This window comes from Electrophorus electricus, chromosome 21 (assembly GCF_041902795.1).
Source record: "Electrophorus electricus isolate QZ-2024a chromosome 21, ASM4190279v1, whole genome shotgun sequence".
Lineage (NCBI taxonomy): Eukaryota > Metazoa > Chordata > Actinopteri > Gymnotiformes > Gymnotidae > Electrophorus > Electrophorus electricus.
The window spans coordinates 14,507,501-14,526,036 of NC_137517.1; the positions used below are offsets into that span (position 1 = coordinate 14,507,501).

General features: G+C 37.9%; 1 protein-coding gene across 1 annotated transcript; it reads right to left on the reverse strand.

Moving 5' to 3' along the window:
- Positions 1 to 4,737: 4,737 nt before the first annotated feature.
- Positions 4,738 to 17,910, reverse strand: LOC118240583 (Fc receptor-like protein 2). Its single transcript, XM_081704357.1, has 13 exons — positions 17,837 to 17,910; positions 16,822 to 16,854; positions 13,525 to 13,863; positions 11,828 to 12,106; positions 10,577 to 10,828; positions 8,331 to 8,597; positions 7,898 to 8,173; positions 7,361 to 7,480; positions 7,164 to 7,244; positions 6,913 to 6,957; positions 6,726 to 6,800; positions 6,496 to 6,561; positions 4,738 to 5,805 (listed from the first exon to the last, which is right to left on the reverse strand). The coding sequence occupies exons 1-13, from the start codon at positions 17,865 to 17,867 to the stop codon at positions 5,705 to 5,707; spliced, it is 1,965 nt and encodes a 654-aa protein (XP_081560483.1). The 5' UTR covers positions 17,868 to 17,910; the 3' UTR covers positions 4,738 to 5,704.
- Between the last annotated feature and the right edge of the window lie 626 nt (positions 17,911 to 18,536).

Consider the following 18,536-nt stretch of genomic DNA (forward strand, 5'->3'; position numbering starts at 1 on the left):
TCCTCTCAGTTTCCGTGTTCCGTGTTTTCCCTGTCGTGTTTTTTTTTAAGTTTCGTTCCATAATTTCGTTTTTTCCGCCCTTCCTTTGATGTTGAACACCTGTCCCTCGTTTAGTTGATGTATTCAAACCCTGCCTTGTTCCCTTAGTTTTTGCTGTTCGTTGTCGTTGTTTATTGACTCCGTGCGTGCATGTTTATTTGATGGTTGCGTTTATATGTTTATTTGAATGTTGGTTTGTATTCCGTGTTATCCTAGCCTTCGAGTTTCTTAGCCCCGAGTATTCCCTAGTCTTTGTTATAGCCTGCTTCCCGTTTGCCTTCGTGTGTTTTTGTTTGTTAATCATGTATCCCCGTACTCTCCGCATTGATAATTTGACCCTGGACCGTTATACCGACTCTGATTCTGGATTTGCCCCTAATAAATCTCGCTCATCTCCGCACATGCGTCTGCCTCCTTACCGCTCATCGGTACATTCGGTCTAAAAGGAAGGTGTTCATAAAAGGTTTTATTTGTGGTTTTCTCAAGCCTATTGGTTTAAAATACATTTGTAGTGCAATTATTTTCTATTTGTTTTGATCAGAATATATTTAGTTTCTCTATATGTCAGCAGTGTCATGTTTATCTCACTATCATGTGACAAAATATAAGCACATGTAGTTTTATTGACTAAAACAGGCATATTATTATACAAATAATTATTTAATAAAAGAAACAAAGGCAGATTTTAGAAGAAACACTTCACTGATTTAAGTTTCGTTAATACCTCCATTACCGCAGTGTGCTATCCTTGTTTGTGTTCTGAGCAGTTAGAGACCTCAGGAACAAGTGCAATGCTTGTTAAAAAAATCTACTGAGTGCAATGCTTGTTAGAAAATAATGTTTTCCACTCCCATTAGAGTTGATGAGAGCAAGAGACGGCATGATATTTAACAAAGGTGGATGCCAAGTAATTCTGTAAGAAGGAAAACACACACAAACACATACACACTTTCAGTGTATTTCTCTCTATCACATACATACATGCTGCCATTGTGTCTTTCTCTCAGACACACCACTCTGTCATTACGACTGAATGTGTCTCTGTCACAAGCTGTATGCATCTCTATATTTTGCGTTCCCATACAATATCACCTGTCACTTTTTCTCTCTTTGACGCACACACTATACATTTTTGTTTCTCTTAGACATACACAGACACACAAATATAGTCATTATATCTTCTACCATTAACACTTATTCACACACGCCTCTTTTTCTTTCCCGCTCACACTCAAACACACATACATTATTATTACTAATTATTATAAATTATTTCTATTTTTCTCTGTGTCCATCACACACCCATACACAAACACACACATACGCACACATACAAACACACAAACATACATGCATAGACACACTATTATCATCTCTTGTGCTCGCTCTCTCATATTCACCCCCAGTATATTACATGAGGTTGTGGTATTCAATAAGCATTGTTGTGTGCTTACATAAATAAGCAGTCCATCCAGTTTCATTTACTTGATTTATTAACAACCCATAGTACTGTCATCTTCTAGCCAGCACTTTTCCAAACTCTCTCTTGTTCTTAATCTCGTGATAACATAGCTATACTACAAGCATTATTACAGCTTGAGTTGTGTGTGTGCGTGTCAAAGGCTTGGTAGTACATGTTTGTTTGTGTGTGAGTTGAGCTGTAAGTGTGAGGAGCAGTGATTGCTGTATTTGAGCAGCTTTCTAGTTCAACAGTATTCTGAACTCTAAACTATTCTATTGTCTAGGATACATTCTATGAGTAGATGACAAAACACTTTTATAAGTCACTCTGGTTGAGAGCATCTGCTAAATGCCAAAAATGTAAAAAGTGTCAAAGGTAAATGTACTGACTTCATGTGGGTCTCCTTTACTGTTTGATGGGTGGATATGCAGTAGCTTCTTGGATTCTACACAGATGTTTGGACTGTACTTTAAAATGGCACAAAAATGCAAGTAAATGTACAGAGCCATTGTATTTTTGCACAAATACAACCACATCTGTGTTTATTCCTGGAATAAACAGATCTAGAGAAGCACACCCATGCATGAAGATCTCCAGTAGGTTTGTCTACTGTAATGACCTCCTAATGGGATTCAAATCGAACAGCTTCAGTTCTTTAAAAATCTAATTGTCAGTGTCCTAAGTGACAGTCACAATGCCTTCACCACCAAGGAGCACCCTGTGCATGACACTGTCCATGTGTCCCTCTGTACCCAAATGCCCTTCTTCCATCATGTCCACACCCATGCCCCACAGCAGGGGTCCTCACACTGGGTTACATCATCCCCTCACAGCAGGGGTGGGTTCAACAACCTGGGGCACACCTCTAATGGCCTAGCCACCATCCCCCTTCTGATGTGTGTAAAGAAGAGAGACAGCAGCCACCCTACCCAGGAATCAAACCCTATCTTTGGGATAGCAGCCAGAGCACCCATGTCCTAAGTGACGGTCTCTGTCACACCAGTCTTACAGCTAAACACTTTTCCCTCGGGTCCTGTAGAAATACATGTTTTATCTTTTAAGGACTACGGTGCACTTTTAACTCTTTAAATTCTTAATTTATTCTTATTTATGAAAATTGTTTTCATATTTTCATTAATTTATTTCAACACTTCAAATATTTCATTTGATTTGTCCTAGTTGTAATTGTCAAATTGAATGAAAAAGGTATTATGTTGTGGTGAAGATTTTAAATCATTCCCCGAATGAAACTCTGACCTGGTCAAAAGGGGAGCTCTCTTTCACCCCCGGGTCACAGACCAGACCAAGGACATGCTGGTGCCTTGAGGCTGAGAAACAAAGCCATAAATAGCCTATCTACCAAGATGGCTTGGCTTCTGATCCCCAACCCCCTCTCCTTAGGGGTCATAAACTGATGGATGGGAAGGTGAAAACTTACCAGCCTGGTTATATTGCAACCAACTGAGACCATTAGACTCAAATCTCTAACAGGGCAAGTAACATTTCTCATCCTACAGATTCACAAAGTAACCACCTATACTATGATTTCAAATGATAATCAAGCAGTAATGTATGCTTTTTTAAAATATTATCTCCATATTGTGTTGTGTGCTCCTGTTATAACTTATAACATTACTTGTTCCTCATAAATTTGTAATATTCACCTAGATTAGCTCATCTGTATGTTGCTTACCTCATGCATATTGTAAACAAATTGTTACTCCTAGTTGTGTTTACCAGAAATCCTATACAAACCAATTAGGCAATATATTAAAGTTAGTAGTTTGTAACTTCTAGAAATTAGGAAAATAATTAAGATTATTATCCAACTACCCTCATTCTAAGACCAGGAGGCAGAAATGGAATATATGATTTTCTTAATTTTTTTAATTTCTTCATTTTTTTATATTCCTTATAACTGATTCGTGGTGGAGCCCATGTATTCCTGTATTCCTATATCTCCTAAATTCCAAAGGTTACAGAATTTGCATGAACTGGGCAGGCCTCATTTTCTGACAAATATATAAGAATATATAATAATATAACTGAAAAAACACCTCAATAGTCTAGTCTGAAGTGTGAGCTGTAAAAACTGACTGAAATGTGGGGGGGGGCAACCCCCTCATGGAACTTCGGCAGGGACAGACTTCCTAAACTAAGTTAATAATGTCTTGCTAAGCAGCTAGAAATGCTCAAATCCAGGTTATCTTAGTTTGTTTACCACATTTTAATTTTTAGGTTTTTGTTTGTTTTGTTATTTGCTTACTATTTTCTTATTGTTAGTGTGTATTTGTTGGAATTTACCTATCAGGGCTTGTGTTGAACACACCCGTCTGATTGAGACCAGATTTCCAATATACTGCTGGTAACAAACCCACTGCTACTTCGGAAAGGTCTGCCCACTAAGGCCTGTATGGCTCTCACTTGAGCCAGCGCAGAAGGCCCAATTCCTTAGTCTAAGAACTGTGGTTTACAAATGCAGCTTTACAATTGTCCAAGTCCAAGTCCCCAGTGAAGAAGCCAAGGGTGACAGCAAGGAAAATCTCCCTGGAGCATGAGGAAGAAACCTTGAGAGGAACCAAGACTTAAAGGGGGGGCCCATCCTCCTCTGGCTGACAGCAGACACCACAATAACAACAGTTTAAAGAGAAAAATAAATAAAAAATGAAATAAGCAATTAATGTTTAGTCCAACTCTCTAGAAGTACTAGTCTTGTCCCAAGGTATGCATGTGTCTGAGACACAACCCGCAAGAGAACATCCATTAAGGGCAACAGAGAAGTAGTTGGCTGGGCTGGAGGTGTGGTGGGCAACAGCAGGGGACATCAGGGGGAGGTGGGAGCAATAATAATAATAAAGCAATAGTGGTGGTTCTGGTCCAATTCTGTGATGGTCCCACTATGATGCAGCAATAGTGGTCATTATGATGTCACTACTTATGATGTCATTATGATGTCACAAGATGTGTAACATATAGGAGCCGCTGGTGTCAAGTTACAGCAGCTGAAGATGTTCATTAGGCCCTTCCAAAAATAACTGTCATAACAGAAAGATCCATTGAGGACACCGGCAGACACAGGTATCAAAGGCACTTACATTTATACAGAGTAATCCATAATCGAACACTAGGGAGATGTTCCAGGAAGCAAAAATTCAGCTACTATCTCTTATCAGTCATCTCCAGCCAAGCATGTAACTTTGTAGTGGAGTGTGTGGTACTAGAGACCCCTGCCTTACCACACAATGACACAGGAGAACAGTCCATAACTGTTGTAATCACAAAGTTCTTACAGATACAGTCTGTGCTAATCACATAAAAATATAAGCAGTCACTCAATCATATACTTAAAACAACAACTTAAAAGAAAGTGTGTTGGCTGGGAATCCCTACAGATCTCACACGCTCATCTCCTGCACAGAGGAGGACACCCCAAACCACTGAATTTGATTCACCTGGAATGTTTGTGCAACAACTATGAAACTTGGTATGAAGATTCAAATGATAATATTTTATTTGTTTTGAGTTATCAAGCATTTCTACAATAAGAGTGAAATGAGTTAATAATGTGAAAACTCCTTTCACTCTAAGGGTTTTCACCTCTAACCTGTTAACTCTTAATCCATTATTGAACACCTTCCTGCTGTAGATGTGAATATCTGAAATTCTCATTTAAAACATGAGATAAATAAATGAATGACCACTTGGATAAAAGAGTTTAATCTCCTGCTCTTCTTGAAGCTTGGAGTGCATAACAAGAGGATGAACTGGTCTGATGTATTTGAAAACATTCATTAAGATCAGACTTTTTTTTAAACTGCAAATAATAATTTTCAGTTCAGCTATACAATGTTCTACATCTAAGAAAGTTGGTTTGTTTAGTTCTGTGTAAGCACATGAACAGTGAACTCATCTGACATGTTTCATGTTTTTTATTAATTATTATAAATCTGAGCACAAGTCACTTTACATTGTTGTTCACTTTAACCTCATTGTTCTCTCATGCTTATTTAAATACTCCCACCATAAAAGCTGATACTGACAATAATGAATGGAGTGGACATCAGAAAGCACTCTATGAAATGATCTGCTGACTGGGTTCAGCTATATTTCTTTCACTGTTAGCTGGTTTTGAAGTATTCTTTTAAGCCTTTCTTATGATCAGTTATAGTATTCCTTTGGGGCATTGTGTCCAGTAGTTGTTCATTACAGCCTCGTATCTCTGAAATGGTGCATTAAGTCTTGGCCTTTGTGTGAATTCTGCATCTGCTTTGAGTACACAGTGTCTGTCCCCACACTGGTCTTCTCTGTTAGAGGGCAAAAGCCTGAATTAGACTACAGGAAGAACTACAACCCTCCAAATGATTAGAACATGACCTGAATACAGTGGACAACAAAGCATGCAACATTACTAAGCACTGAGTCGAAACTTAGTATCTAAATGATTGGTAAGGGCCACAGTATCTTAGTTTGCCAGTAAGGGTCACTAAAACATCTTTTACTTTACTTTGTTTTTTCTTTGCTTTCGGTTTCATTTCAACCTCCGAATATGTGATGTCACTGGGTACAGCACCAACATATGCAGCAACAGAGAACAAAACCAAGTCAAATGCAGTTGTAACCATGTTACTGAGCTTTAAATTTTTAACAAATCAGCCAACAACATCTCATCCTACAAGCTTCATTCCCGCAATGCATTGCTGCTGTTTTTGGAGACCATTCAGCATGTGATTCCTTTTCTCCATGTAATGTCCATGTCTGTATTAGAGTGCAGGTTATATTCTCCAGGGAGTATTTATAAAGAACCTGTTACTTATATGTATAATAGAGTGATGTAGAGTGTGTAAAAAGGGATATCTGTCTGTAATGCGTCCTTGAGTTTGAGAAAGGTGCAATATAAATGCAACTAATAATAATAATAATAATAATAATAATAATAATAATAATAATAATATTGTAGAGCAGGCTGTATTCTCCAGTGAGTAGTTATACACAACCTGTTACTCCTCCTGACTGAATCTGGGAGTAAATGGCCTGTGGGTCCTGGACTGGAACAGTACTTCCTGATACCGAAAATATAAAGGAGGGGTTGAGACGTGGGTTTAGATGATTGAATGCAGAGTGATAGTATTATACAGTATCTGCATCAATATACCATAACCTGTGTGTGACCTGTTAATTTTGTGTATGTGAATTAAACTCCAGTGTGAGGGTGATGTGGATGTACCTTTATTCCTGCTTTTGCTGTTGTGTATCATGACCTGAGCATAAATGACATCAGTGAGTTCATCTGCTGCTTCATCTGATAGAGAGTACAGTGTATTAGTCACTACAAGAGGCTTCTGGGCTTTACAGTATAGCTGCAAACTATGGTCAGACGTTTCTAGAGTTAGTGAGAAATAAAAAATTTTTACCTATGCCACTCCTGTCTGTTCGGCCAACAATGTCATATGTGTGGGCTGTTTATAGGTTTAAAAGAAAACATAATTTTATAAACACCAAACTTCAAGATTATCAGGTACAGTATAAATGTGAAACAAAAGTGATGTAAGATTTAAACTGTTTTATTAATGAAATCAAAGCTTAATTGCTAATAAGGAAAGTTGTTAATGGCTCATTGCCTGAGCAGTGTGCAGTGGTGTGTATCCTGACTGACACCCCTCACCTCCTGACTCTGTCTGGGTCTGATCTGATGTCTGATTGGTGTCTGATTGATTTCCAGTGCGGTGATACAGACATTCTACACCTGAACAACATAGAAATAAAAGAAAAGTGCTAATTAATTTAATTAGGCATTACACTGAATATCATACTAAAATATAACATTTAAATTATTCAAATTCTCTGCAGAAAATATCAGACCTTTGTTGGTTTTGTAGAACCATAACAGGACAAGTGAGATGAAGAGCAGAACCAAACTCAGTCCCACAGACAACCCAACCAGATCAATAAGGGGAGACTCACCAGCTGGACTCATGGGAACTGGAAATATACATTTAAAATAAAATAAACTAGATAAATACCTTTCACATCAGTAAAGATGTCAGATCAGTTGCCAATAACTGAAGAAAATAAGATTAATTACTAACACACATGTTACTAAATGCATTTCTAGTACAGAAACTAATTTATATAAAAGCAAGTAACAGTCCTGTCTGAAGATTTAGATTTACAGCATTTGGCAGAGGCTCTTATCCAGAAATACTTATATATTTATCAGTATGACAATACGTGTGCACACTTGGGAATCAAACACATGATCTTAGTGTTGTTAAAACTTTGCTGTTACAGGAGTATCTTACAATATCTTACAAGAAGAATTTTCAAACTAAATTCAGTGCTCAAAAATAATAAATTTCTCATTTCTATAGTAGTTATAGATCATAAAGAGATATTCACCAGTAACGTTTACCCAGAGTGCATCACTGTAGTGTGTGTAGTAGACTGGGTTTCCTCTGCCAGCTCTGCACCAGTACTGGCCTCCATCAGAGGGCGCCACTGAGCTGATGGTGTAGGAGCTTGTTGCAGTGTTGGTCTCATTCTCAGGGTTCTGTGTGTGTCTGAACCAGTAAAAGCTCCATCCATCAGACTGCTCCATCTTACAGTGCAGAGTCACTGGGTTTCCCACGAGTGCAGCTCCTTTAAGGTGTGATGTGAGTTCAGGTCTAGGTTTTACTGTGACAAATTAAAATTTAATTGTTTATACGGATTATGCATTAAGTGGTATTTTACAAGAGTTTAAAACATGAACATCTCATTCTCACAGTTCATTAAATGGCAGTTCATGAGTTCACATGCTGCTCTCAGAGTTGTTACCATGGTAATTACTCACCTTTAACAGACAGATGCACTCCGTTACTGTACCGTGATGATGTAGGCTGGTAATCTCTTTCTCCCCTACACCAGTACTGATCCTGGTCTACTGGTGAGCTGATGGTGAAGGTGTTTATCTCAGACTGATGGACTGCAGTCTTACTGCTGCCTTTATACCACTGATACCTCCAGTTATGGTTAGACTCTATTTCACACTTCAGCGTGACTGACTCTCCAGTGAACACAGAACCCTGAGGCTCCACAGACAGTGTAGCAGTGGGTAAAGCTTTGGGATGAAGTTCAGGAATATTTTTGATTTATATATTGTTAGGAATGTCCATCATTATCAGATTAAAAGTGCATAATTAAAAATATTTTTGGATTTTTAAAAATGTCATTAAAATATTTCAGTACATATTGCAAACCTCTCAAAACCACAATGCTGTGACAATTTCAAATCTGTTTAATAATTTATAGTGATCTTGTATTTCATGGCATTTTATAAGCATTTAAAACATGAACATCTCACTGTAAGAGTCTCTTTATTTAATCTAGCCAGACACCTTGTTCATATTTTTCAATGATGTGTCATCTTTAATTATGCCTGTGATGTCATACACTTTTATGTCACATTCATTTTCATGAGAGGAGTGAACTCTACTGCCCCCCTGTGTCATTATTATGTCCAGGCAGTTACACTCTCTCCTGCTGATTCACAGGTGAGTGTGATGGTCTCTCTACTCAGTATTTGTGACCAATTAGGCTGCACAGTCAGAACAGCTCAGGCTCCAGTGTAGAAATCACACAGTAATTATATTCTGCTTTTATGTTCATCTCTCAATAAACTGATGTGTTAGAAGCTTGTAAGACCATTAAAACTGTACATTGTCTCTGTACCACACAGTGAACTTACACTGTGTACTCTCGTCTTTAACACAGAAGGGGATGTTATTAGTCAGATCAGGTCTTACAGTACAGGGTTGGAACAAATACCTTTAATACACAGATTATAAAATGACACTTAAATGCACTAAATAGGGTTTAGTTTTGAAAAAAAAATGTAAGCAATTTAAACAATAAAAATGATTTTTCAGAAAAAAATAAAATAATTAGGTGTTCATGCATAAGAAACACGTTATATTCCCTTTTGCATATTTCCTATTGCTATTAAATAAATAAAAATTATTTTTATGATTAGTCATTCAAGGGATGAAGTAATTGGTAGAATACGTCATTACTAAAATAATCTAGAGTTGCAGTCCTAGTTATGAATATTCTGTAACCAAGCATTTCCTCTTCCCCTTAACAAGCATGTTAAAAAGAGCATTATTTTGATTGGTCAAAATCCCCCCTTTTCCACTTTCAGCCTCATTTTGGTGGTTAACAAGTTCCATGTACTTCAGATATTTGTTCATTTATGATGTGTGCAAGTATCAAATAGGTTCATACAATGTGTATGAACTCTGTGTAATTACTGTCAAGACTATGAAAGGTTATGTGCTTAAACCTTTGGACTAGTTCATTTGTGTAGTCACTTAATTGATGTAATATTATGCAGTTATATTATACAGTATTACAGTTTGCCCTTGTGTCATTCCGGATGATTAAAACGAATTTAATAGATGCCCTTGAATTCCTTGTGAACACAGTATGTTATATTTATGTAAATACAGATTAATGTCACAAGGTGGCAGTGTTTTGTTTTATACTCGGTTATTGACTATTCTGATTGCTGTTGAACGCAGCAGAAAATTCTGCAGTCTACTGCTGTGGAAATCCCACTTAGTAAACATTTAAACAGCCATTTTAAATGATGTAACAGTAACTTTACATGGCTAGAGTGACCATATGCAACTAATGTTTATACAAGTTTCTATGTTTTCCTTGTGTTCTGTTTAGAATCATTCAAAAGATTTAGCAGATGTCCATGTCCAGAGTGGCTTATAGAAGTGGGCATTGGGGCATTGTAATCTTTATCAAATGTATTTCTTTATGTGAGCATAGATGTGTTAAGAATATGATTAGGATAAATGCCTGGCTAAATTGGAAAAAAAATTGTTGTTTTTAGCGAAGATGTGAGTCTCCATGGAGACTCACTGTGCATTTTGATGTTGATAGGATTACAGCTCCATCCAGATTCAGAATAATAAAATATTTTCTCAGATACCCCACAAGAATTGCCATAAACATTTGAAGCTCTTGTTAAATTGGTTTAATAATAAAGAAAAGCAATCACTGATAATAAAGAAATCAGTGCTTTCTTACCTCTGACTGAGACCGAGCTGGCGGGTGACGTTCCTCTGTTTGGGTGTTTACAGTGGTAGAAACCCTCATCTGACTTTGAGGCATTGTGGATGATCATCTTTCCTGCAGACTGGTTCTGGATAAATAATCCATCTTTATAGAAATCAGCTCTGAGCTCTGACTGGATCGTACTGGGGTGAAGTAAACAGTGTAGAGTCAGAGGATCTCCCTCAGTCACAGGATAGACAGGACTCTCCAGGATCACACCACCAACTAGAACAAAGAAAACTTCACTCATCATTTAGAAAGACTATAATCAAATACGTCTACTGACATAAATACATACATTCATCAAAGTGACATGTTGTCATCACTTTCATCTCTGGCTTTTATGTGTGATCAAATTCACTTTTTGTCAGAGTAAATTTAAACTTTTAAAAATTGAATCTTTGTTTTAGCTTCTAATGTCAGCACTTTGGATTTTAGAAACGTGCATTATAATTTGAATCTGTTGTTATCAACTGACACTGAAGCAATGATGGATTTGTAGGCCACAGTACAGACCACAGTTTTACCTGCTCTAACAAAGCAGATTCATCTCAGGGGTAAACAGTCAACAGTACAATAGTGCTGTACCTGTCCTCTTCTACAAAGATAATCCACTAATTATTTTTGTTGCTTTAAAATAATAACAATAAGGAGTAGATCATCTCTGTAGAACAGGGTTAAAACAACAATAATAATGAGTGGAACAACTTATTATTGTTGTTTAAATGTTGTTCTACAAAGCTAATCCAGTCATTGTTGTTGTCATTTTAAACAACAGCAGCTCCCCAGCATTTATCTGACACTTTTATCCCAAGCAACTTACAATTATGACTGAGTACAACTCAAGCAATTGAGGGTTAATGGCCTTGCTCAGGCTACAACAGTGGCAGGACTTGACCCAGCAACCTTCCGATTACAAGTCAATGACCTTAACCACTGAACTACCACTGCCCAGCTGTTGTTTTAAACAACAAAAACAACAATATCTCCCCAGCCCAGCCCTGCTCAGTGTTTGACCTGCTCTACTAAACCTGATTCACCTCAGCTAAACACTCTCAACAGTGCAGAAGCACTGCAGTGTTCAGATCACCAACCAACTGTAAAAATGATAGAATTCCTGTTACCAGGGGCAGTTTGACTCTTAGACACTAATAGTTTCTAATATTCTGTGATCAAGCATTTCCTTTTCCCCTTAACAAGTGCATGAACTACATGGAGACTCACTGTGCACTGTGATGTTGACAGGATTACTGTTCCCTCCAGATTCAGACTGACACCAGTACACTGCAGAGTGGGATGTGTTTATTGTGCTGATGGTGCACGTAGATCCTGTAACTGATCCCCAATCTGATGAACAATCTGACAGCCTCCTACTGTGTGTGTATCGTCTCAGTCTCCATCCAGCAGAGTCACTCTGTCCCTCACAGCTCAGTGAGAGAGAGTCACCACTAAAGTGTTGAGTTCTGCTGGGACTGATGATCAGAGAGGCTGGAGGAGACTCATCTTACAAACAGAAAATACATTTGTGATGTGTTAAGACTGTCTAATCATCATTCAAGCACATTATACATGAAAAGGACCAGTTTTACACCACCTTTGTGTAATGAATATGCACAGATAGCAACAAGTTATTAACAGACGTAACAGACTTAACCTCTTAATAAATATATATGTTCATAGTTTAAGTTGTAGTTATATATTAAGGTATATTATTCAGAAACTACTGTAAATTATTCAGTTTTATGTATGTGTGTGCATGTGTGCCCTGGTTTCTTTGTGTCTGTGTTACAGGTTCATGCCAGGTCTCGTATGTGATTTCCCTTTCACGCTTGAACCCAGTCCCATTGTTGCTTCTCTGTGCCAGGATCACCAACCTGCTGGCTCACCAGACAAAATGAGGAAGAGAGGCCGGTTGTGCTGGGAAAGAGACTTGTGTGGTGGTGTTGCTGTGCTCATGTTTTGCCTTTGAGTAACTTAGAGCTCGATGTATGACCTTGTATTCGCTCCCTGGCTCATGAGATAAAAGTTCTCCCTCTGAGAGTTGGCTGCTGTATACATATACATATTTATATCTACTCTGTTGTAAATATCTTTATAGGTGTGGATATTGTTAATAAGCCCAATTATATATAAGTGGTGGTGGCTCACTGTGTTTGAAAGAGGGGCTGCCAGTGTTTTTGGAGGAATGGGTTCTGTCTGGTTTTGGTGATAGGGAGCGAGTGTCTTCTTTTGGTGGAGTGTAGATAGCTGTCTTGTTCTCTTCTAGCAAGTTTTGTTTGTTTTGCTGGCCTTGGTCCGTCCTGTCATTGTTACACTGATCCCCTGTATGTTTGTATGTTTATTCTGACACTTTGTAAAACACTTGTTATTCGCCACATTGACTTTGTCTGTTTTGTTTGTCATTCCACTCACCAATCGTGCTCCATTATCACTTCATGGATTGATGTTTTTTGTGTTACAGATTCACATACCTAGACTGAGTCATAACACAGTAATTAGGTAAAAACTATATAAAAAAGGCACCTTGGAGTGTATGGGATTAACATCAACCATTTAGGAAGTTACTTGCAAAAACCCAAAACAGCAGTCCTCAGTGTTCCACCTCCCCTGAATATCTGCACCTGCTGCTGGATTATCTGATAGATTATTTGATAGATTATCTGATAGATTACATCCTAATCAGGCAGTGCTCTGAAGCAGCATGGCCAGTTTTCTGTATGTGTACTCTCACACTTCCACTTGTGGCCTCTCTTATAGATTGTTTGTGACTAGTTACTTGTTGTTGTTACGTTTCTTTATTTCAAGATGCGTTTTGCTTTCTGTTCCCACATTTTACATTAAACATCACTCTGTGCACTCGTCTCCTGTATCCACCATTATTATTACAGGCACCAACAAACACTGCTGTTGTATTTCCTCACCAGTGATCCATAGTGGCTGTAGGTTGCTATACTGTCTCTGATAGGCTGGTTCTCTTCTCACTGCACTGCACACATAAACTCCTGTGTGATGAAGAGCAGCAGGACTGAGAGTGTAGGAGCCTCCAGCTCCTCTGCTGCTGTCTGAGAGAAGCTCTACAGAATATCTCACAATGCCATACATGTTTCTTATTGGAGTTAATCCTTTTCTGTAGGGATTAACTCTGTACCATCTGAATGTCCAGCCTGCAGAGGAGTTTCTGACCTCACAGTTTAGAGTTACTGAGACTCCTTCAGTCTGCCAGCTCTGTGGAGACACACTCAGTACTACCTGAAGTTTCTCTGTAACACAGCAAATACAAAATGGAGAGTCTGAGAATTTACACATACATAATATCAAACTTTCCATTAATACATAAAGCCACAATTTCATGTGTCTCAGTACAAACACAGAAACCTTAAACGGTCAATATAACAGAATCACTGAGCTCTGAGTGTCACTTCTCCTGCTCATAGTAACTTTACATCAGTCTTTGTACTGTTGTATCACTAAGTGTGCCACATCGTAATGTTAGCAAAGCACCCTATGCTGTGAGTAAGTGTGTGCCTAAACCCCTCTACCTTTTTATTAGGGATGTCCTGATCAAGTTTTTTTCTGATCCAAGTAATCTAATATTGAATATATCCGATATCGAGTCTCGATCCGATACTTATTTTCCTAGCCAATACTATTGCACAGTACATTACAGTTATTAAAATCAATTCATTGTATATACATTGTATATACTTGACAACCGAATAGCTCTGAAGTGCCTTAAGAAAAAACAATTGCCTGCATCCAAGTGGTTACTTGATGTTTATTTATTTTTATTTTTTACACAATAAAGTAAACAATAGATGTCTTTATAAATGGCTCATATAAATTCCACTTGCAGTGCATTATTGCAGTAGTAAAAATAGAACACTCTAAATGAGTAATATAATCACAATACTAATTTCAAGTACTATAATAGCTTAACTATCAGTGACAAAATACAACACTAAAAATAAACAGAACTCAGTACCACTTAAAAGAGGTGTAGCAGCTTAACCTGAACATGGAAAAAACAAGTTTCTACTTATTGGAGTAGAAGTATCACAGTAAAGCCCGAACATCAAAATAATAGAATGGTACTCTTGTAAAGAAGGCTGCTTCTTAACGTTTTCTTATTAAAGCTGCTTCAGTTTTCCACTCATTCAATGATTTTACTCTCACTTCAGAATGAAGTGAAGGGCTGTTTTGAGGACAATCAGCATCTCTGCTGTATTAGCATACATCCTGTTCTCTGCTCATCAGTGGTGTTTGAGACTGCACTAAAAAGTCTCTAGCTGTCCACATTTGAGCTGCAGGCACAGAACAATGTGGTTGCAGTACCAGACAGTGAGGGGCACTGTGTAGCATATGCCCTCCAGTACTGCTGGATTGTCTGACTGCCCTGCAAGGTAATTCAGTACCTGAACAACTGCTCTTGTCACACTTTCTACTAAGATCTCGTCAAAGACAATGCCAAGGCTGCTGCTTGTTGTGTTTTGATGTGGTGTCTTTTACAGGCTCTGCCTCTAACGCTTCACCTGCGGCCCTCACAAACTCCATCTTCTCCACCTCTCGAATGAAAGCATCCATAGCATGCCTCGGGTTATCCGAATTGGTGAAATATCTGAAAATTGATCAATTGTATGTTCTTAAATAAAAACAAATCTAACCATTAACAGAACTAAATCTAAAATAGCTAAAAAGGAAATCGGATTAAATGACTGAGTGACTTACCAGTGACTTACATTTGATGTATTATAAAGCAAAATAGCATTCAAAAGGTACATTTACTGGACTTGCCTGTCTTTGTATCTGGGATCCACTAAAGTGGCAATGCAGTACACTTAAGTTGCTCAGTCTCGGTTTGGCTGAAGTGTCTATACAATGCCTCTAGGAATGTCCTTTTCATTGTATTGATTCCCTGGTTAGTACTATGCTCTCAGGAAAAAGCACATTTAAGGACTATTCCAGCATGGATCACATCAGCTGAAGATGCACTTTCAGCGCACGCTACCCTCATCAGTTCTTCAAAGTGATCTAAAACCTCAACTGTCAGTGTAACTGAAAGGCTGTGCTCATAGACACTGAGAGATTGAGTTTGCTCCAGAAGGCTTTGCATCATGTAGAAAGCGCCGCAACATTTAACTTGCACATCTTGATGAAGGTGCTTGGCTGGCATTTTCATATTAATCTGGATATCTTCCAGATGTACATAGGCCTGTGATGAATGTTTAAAATGCCGTATAATTTTCCTTGTGTTTGCCAGTGTGTCTGTGATGCTATGCTGGGAAAACAGACCCTGATGTACAACAAACTGAAGTGCATACGCGATGCAGCCCACGCTTTGTACCCCCAGATCATCCATTGCTTTTTGCATATTTTTTGCATTGTCCTGCAAAATGACATGGACCCTTTGCTTGTCTATTTCCCAAGTGTTCAACATCTCGACTGCTTGTTTTACATTATCTGCTGTATGAGACCCACAATACAACATACTTTAAATCAAAAGTGTAGTAAATCCAGCGTGTTGTAAAGCTCCAGTAGGGCCGTATCTGAAATGTAGTGCCGAGAGGGTAGGACATACCATGGCTTCAAAAGACTACAAAAACCTGTATTTTCTACCACAGCAGTAGGCTGGTCATCCAATGAATTTAATTTTTACATTTATTTTGGCCATGTTGCTGTCTTGAGAAAATTTCTCTCTTCTTTTAAAAGTTTCCTTCTCTAATTTAAAATATTTCCACAAGGCAGACATTTTAGCTGGTTCAGCTCACTGTTTACAACACCTGTATGATTGCTGGCAAATTATTTGTCTTAGGTTCGTGCTCAATAAAGCCGATACCGATCAATTAAAAAATGCCTTGATTTGTCCCAATACTGATCTTTGGATTGGGACAACTCTACTTTTCATACCCAACATGTGTTGATATTAACTAGCTTACACTTGTTGCTAGCTGATGGGCTTGGAAACAGTGCAAAAATGCTTTTACAACTTGTTATATCAGGAGTGTCAGTATTTGTGGAGGACACTGTATGTTTTTAAAATGTTTTCTGACTATGGTCTAAGTGGAGCTTGGAATCCATGCTCGGCTGTGAATTAAACGATTTCAATACACCCCACATAGACAGCATCCTCTCCTCCAATTCAGCACAGATGTGTTAAAATTGTATAATCCACAGATTAAAACTTGCATAGATAACAAAAAGAATGAACATGTAGAAATTACCTTGAGCAGGCCAAGCTTGAAGTAAAATCAGCACTGTAAAGGTAAGAGGAAAAGAGAACATCAAACACTACAGTTAATTTAATAAAACACTCAGTATAAATAATTTAGCTGACACTTTTATCCAAAGTGACATACAATTATGACTGAATACAATTGAAGCAGTTGAGGGTTAAGGGCCTTGTTCAGGGACCCAACAGTGGCAATTTGGCAGTGGTGGGGCTTCAACTGGCAACCTTCTGCTTACTTACAAACTGAAAAAATGGAGCATTTTCTGTTCTTTGATGCGTTTGCTGAATTGGCTCCATTTGCATTGACACAAGTATAGAAATAAGGCAAAGTATGAAGACCCAATGCACTGAAAAAAAGCACTGCAATTACACAAAGCATATTCACCAAAATAAAAAACACATGCGCTACATTTCCAAAACACGGTGCAAATTCAAAAAATGCATGCAACTTCAGAAATGCTGCAAATCCAGCCACAAAACAACGGAAGTGTGACAGTCACGCTGCAGTAAAACAGGGGCAGATCTGTGGGGTGGCAGCTCAGATGTATTTTTATTACTTCTGCTGAGCAATTGCCATTATAGATGTCCAACTTTAGCTAACCTTAACAAAACATTGGTTTCCTTGTCACTTATACCAGCATTCTGATCTGCCTGTTAGACATTCATTCCCATTAAAATGGAACATCATCAAAGGATATTTTTCCAGCCTATATACATAACAACTTTGTTAATATAGTGAATGGTAGGAAGCTATCTTATATTATCAGAGAAAACGCATGCATTCTATTAATGCTATTCATTCGTGGTACTATCACATAAAATGAGGAAACGTTTTCACATTACTGCATACCAGCACTGATATGGAACTGAAGCTCTGATACTCCCCTCTGAGTGAACTACACAACTAACCCTCTGGACCTCATCATTCAGGATCCTCAGACTGCATATTAACAACTTCATACAGAACCACTCACTCTAATGAAGACATAAAGAGAACATTTACTCACAGAGCATAATAAACAGTGGACTGAGCTCCATACTGTCACAGACTTATCATGTGTGTTAAAGGTTCAACACTTCCTGTGTGCTTATAGTAAGAGCACCGTTAGAGAGAGGTGGAGAGCATAATGGGGGTGTAGTTTGTTTCACATTCTCTCTACAGTCTGTGATGTGTACAGGACACACTGAGGCCAACTCAACCATAATCGACAGAAAAATAGCATTAGTTTGAATTTGAGGCATAACCAATTAAGAAAAAAAAAAAAAAAAAATATATATATATATATATATATATATATATATATATATAAAGTTGTGCAGTGTCATTAAATTCCCTAAATGAATCATTTGTACGGCAGTAATGTTGTGATGCAGTTTACCTACTCAAACTGAATAAAAACCCTGGGGAAAAAACAAAAAACAAAAAACCCAAACCCAGTGTGGCTTTTCCAAAATGAAATGTATTTTCAACAAGAAGACAAACCCAAAGTTGTGTTGGAGGTACACACTGGATTCATATAAACAGTGTTTGTGCTGGTGAGTACACTTCTGATTTTAGAATCAGAATTAGAAGTGTACACACTATTCTAGAATGCTTCTGATTCTGCACCTTCTGACTGAAACATTAAACATGAGTGAGTGTCAGGAACAGAAAGGTCAGGTCACCTTTGATCATTTCTAAAAATAATAACCCACTGAACCATGAAA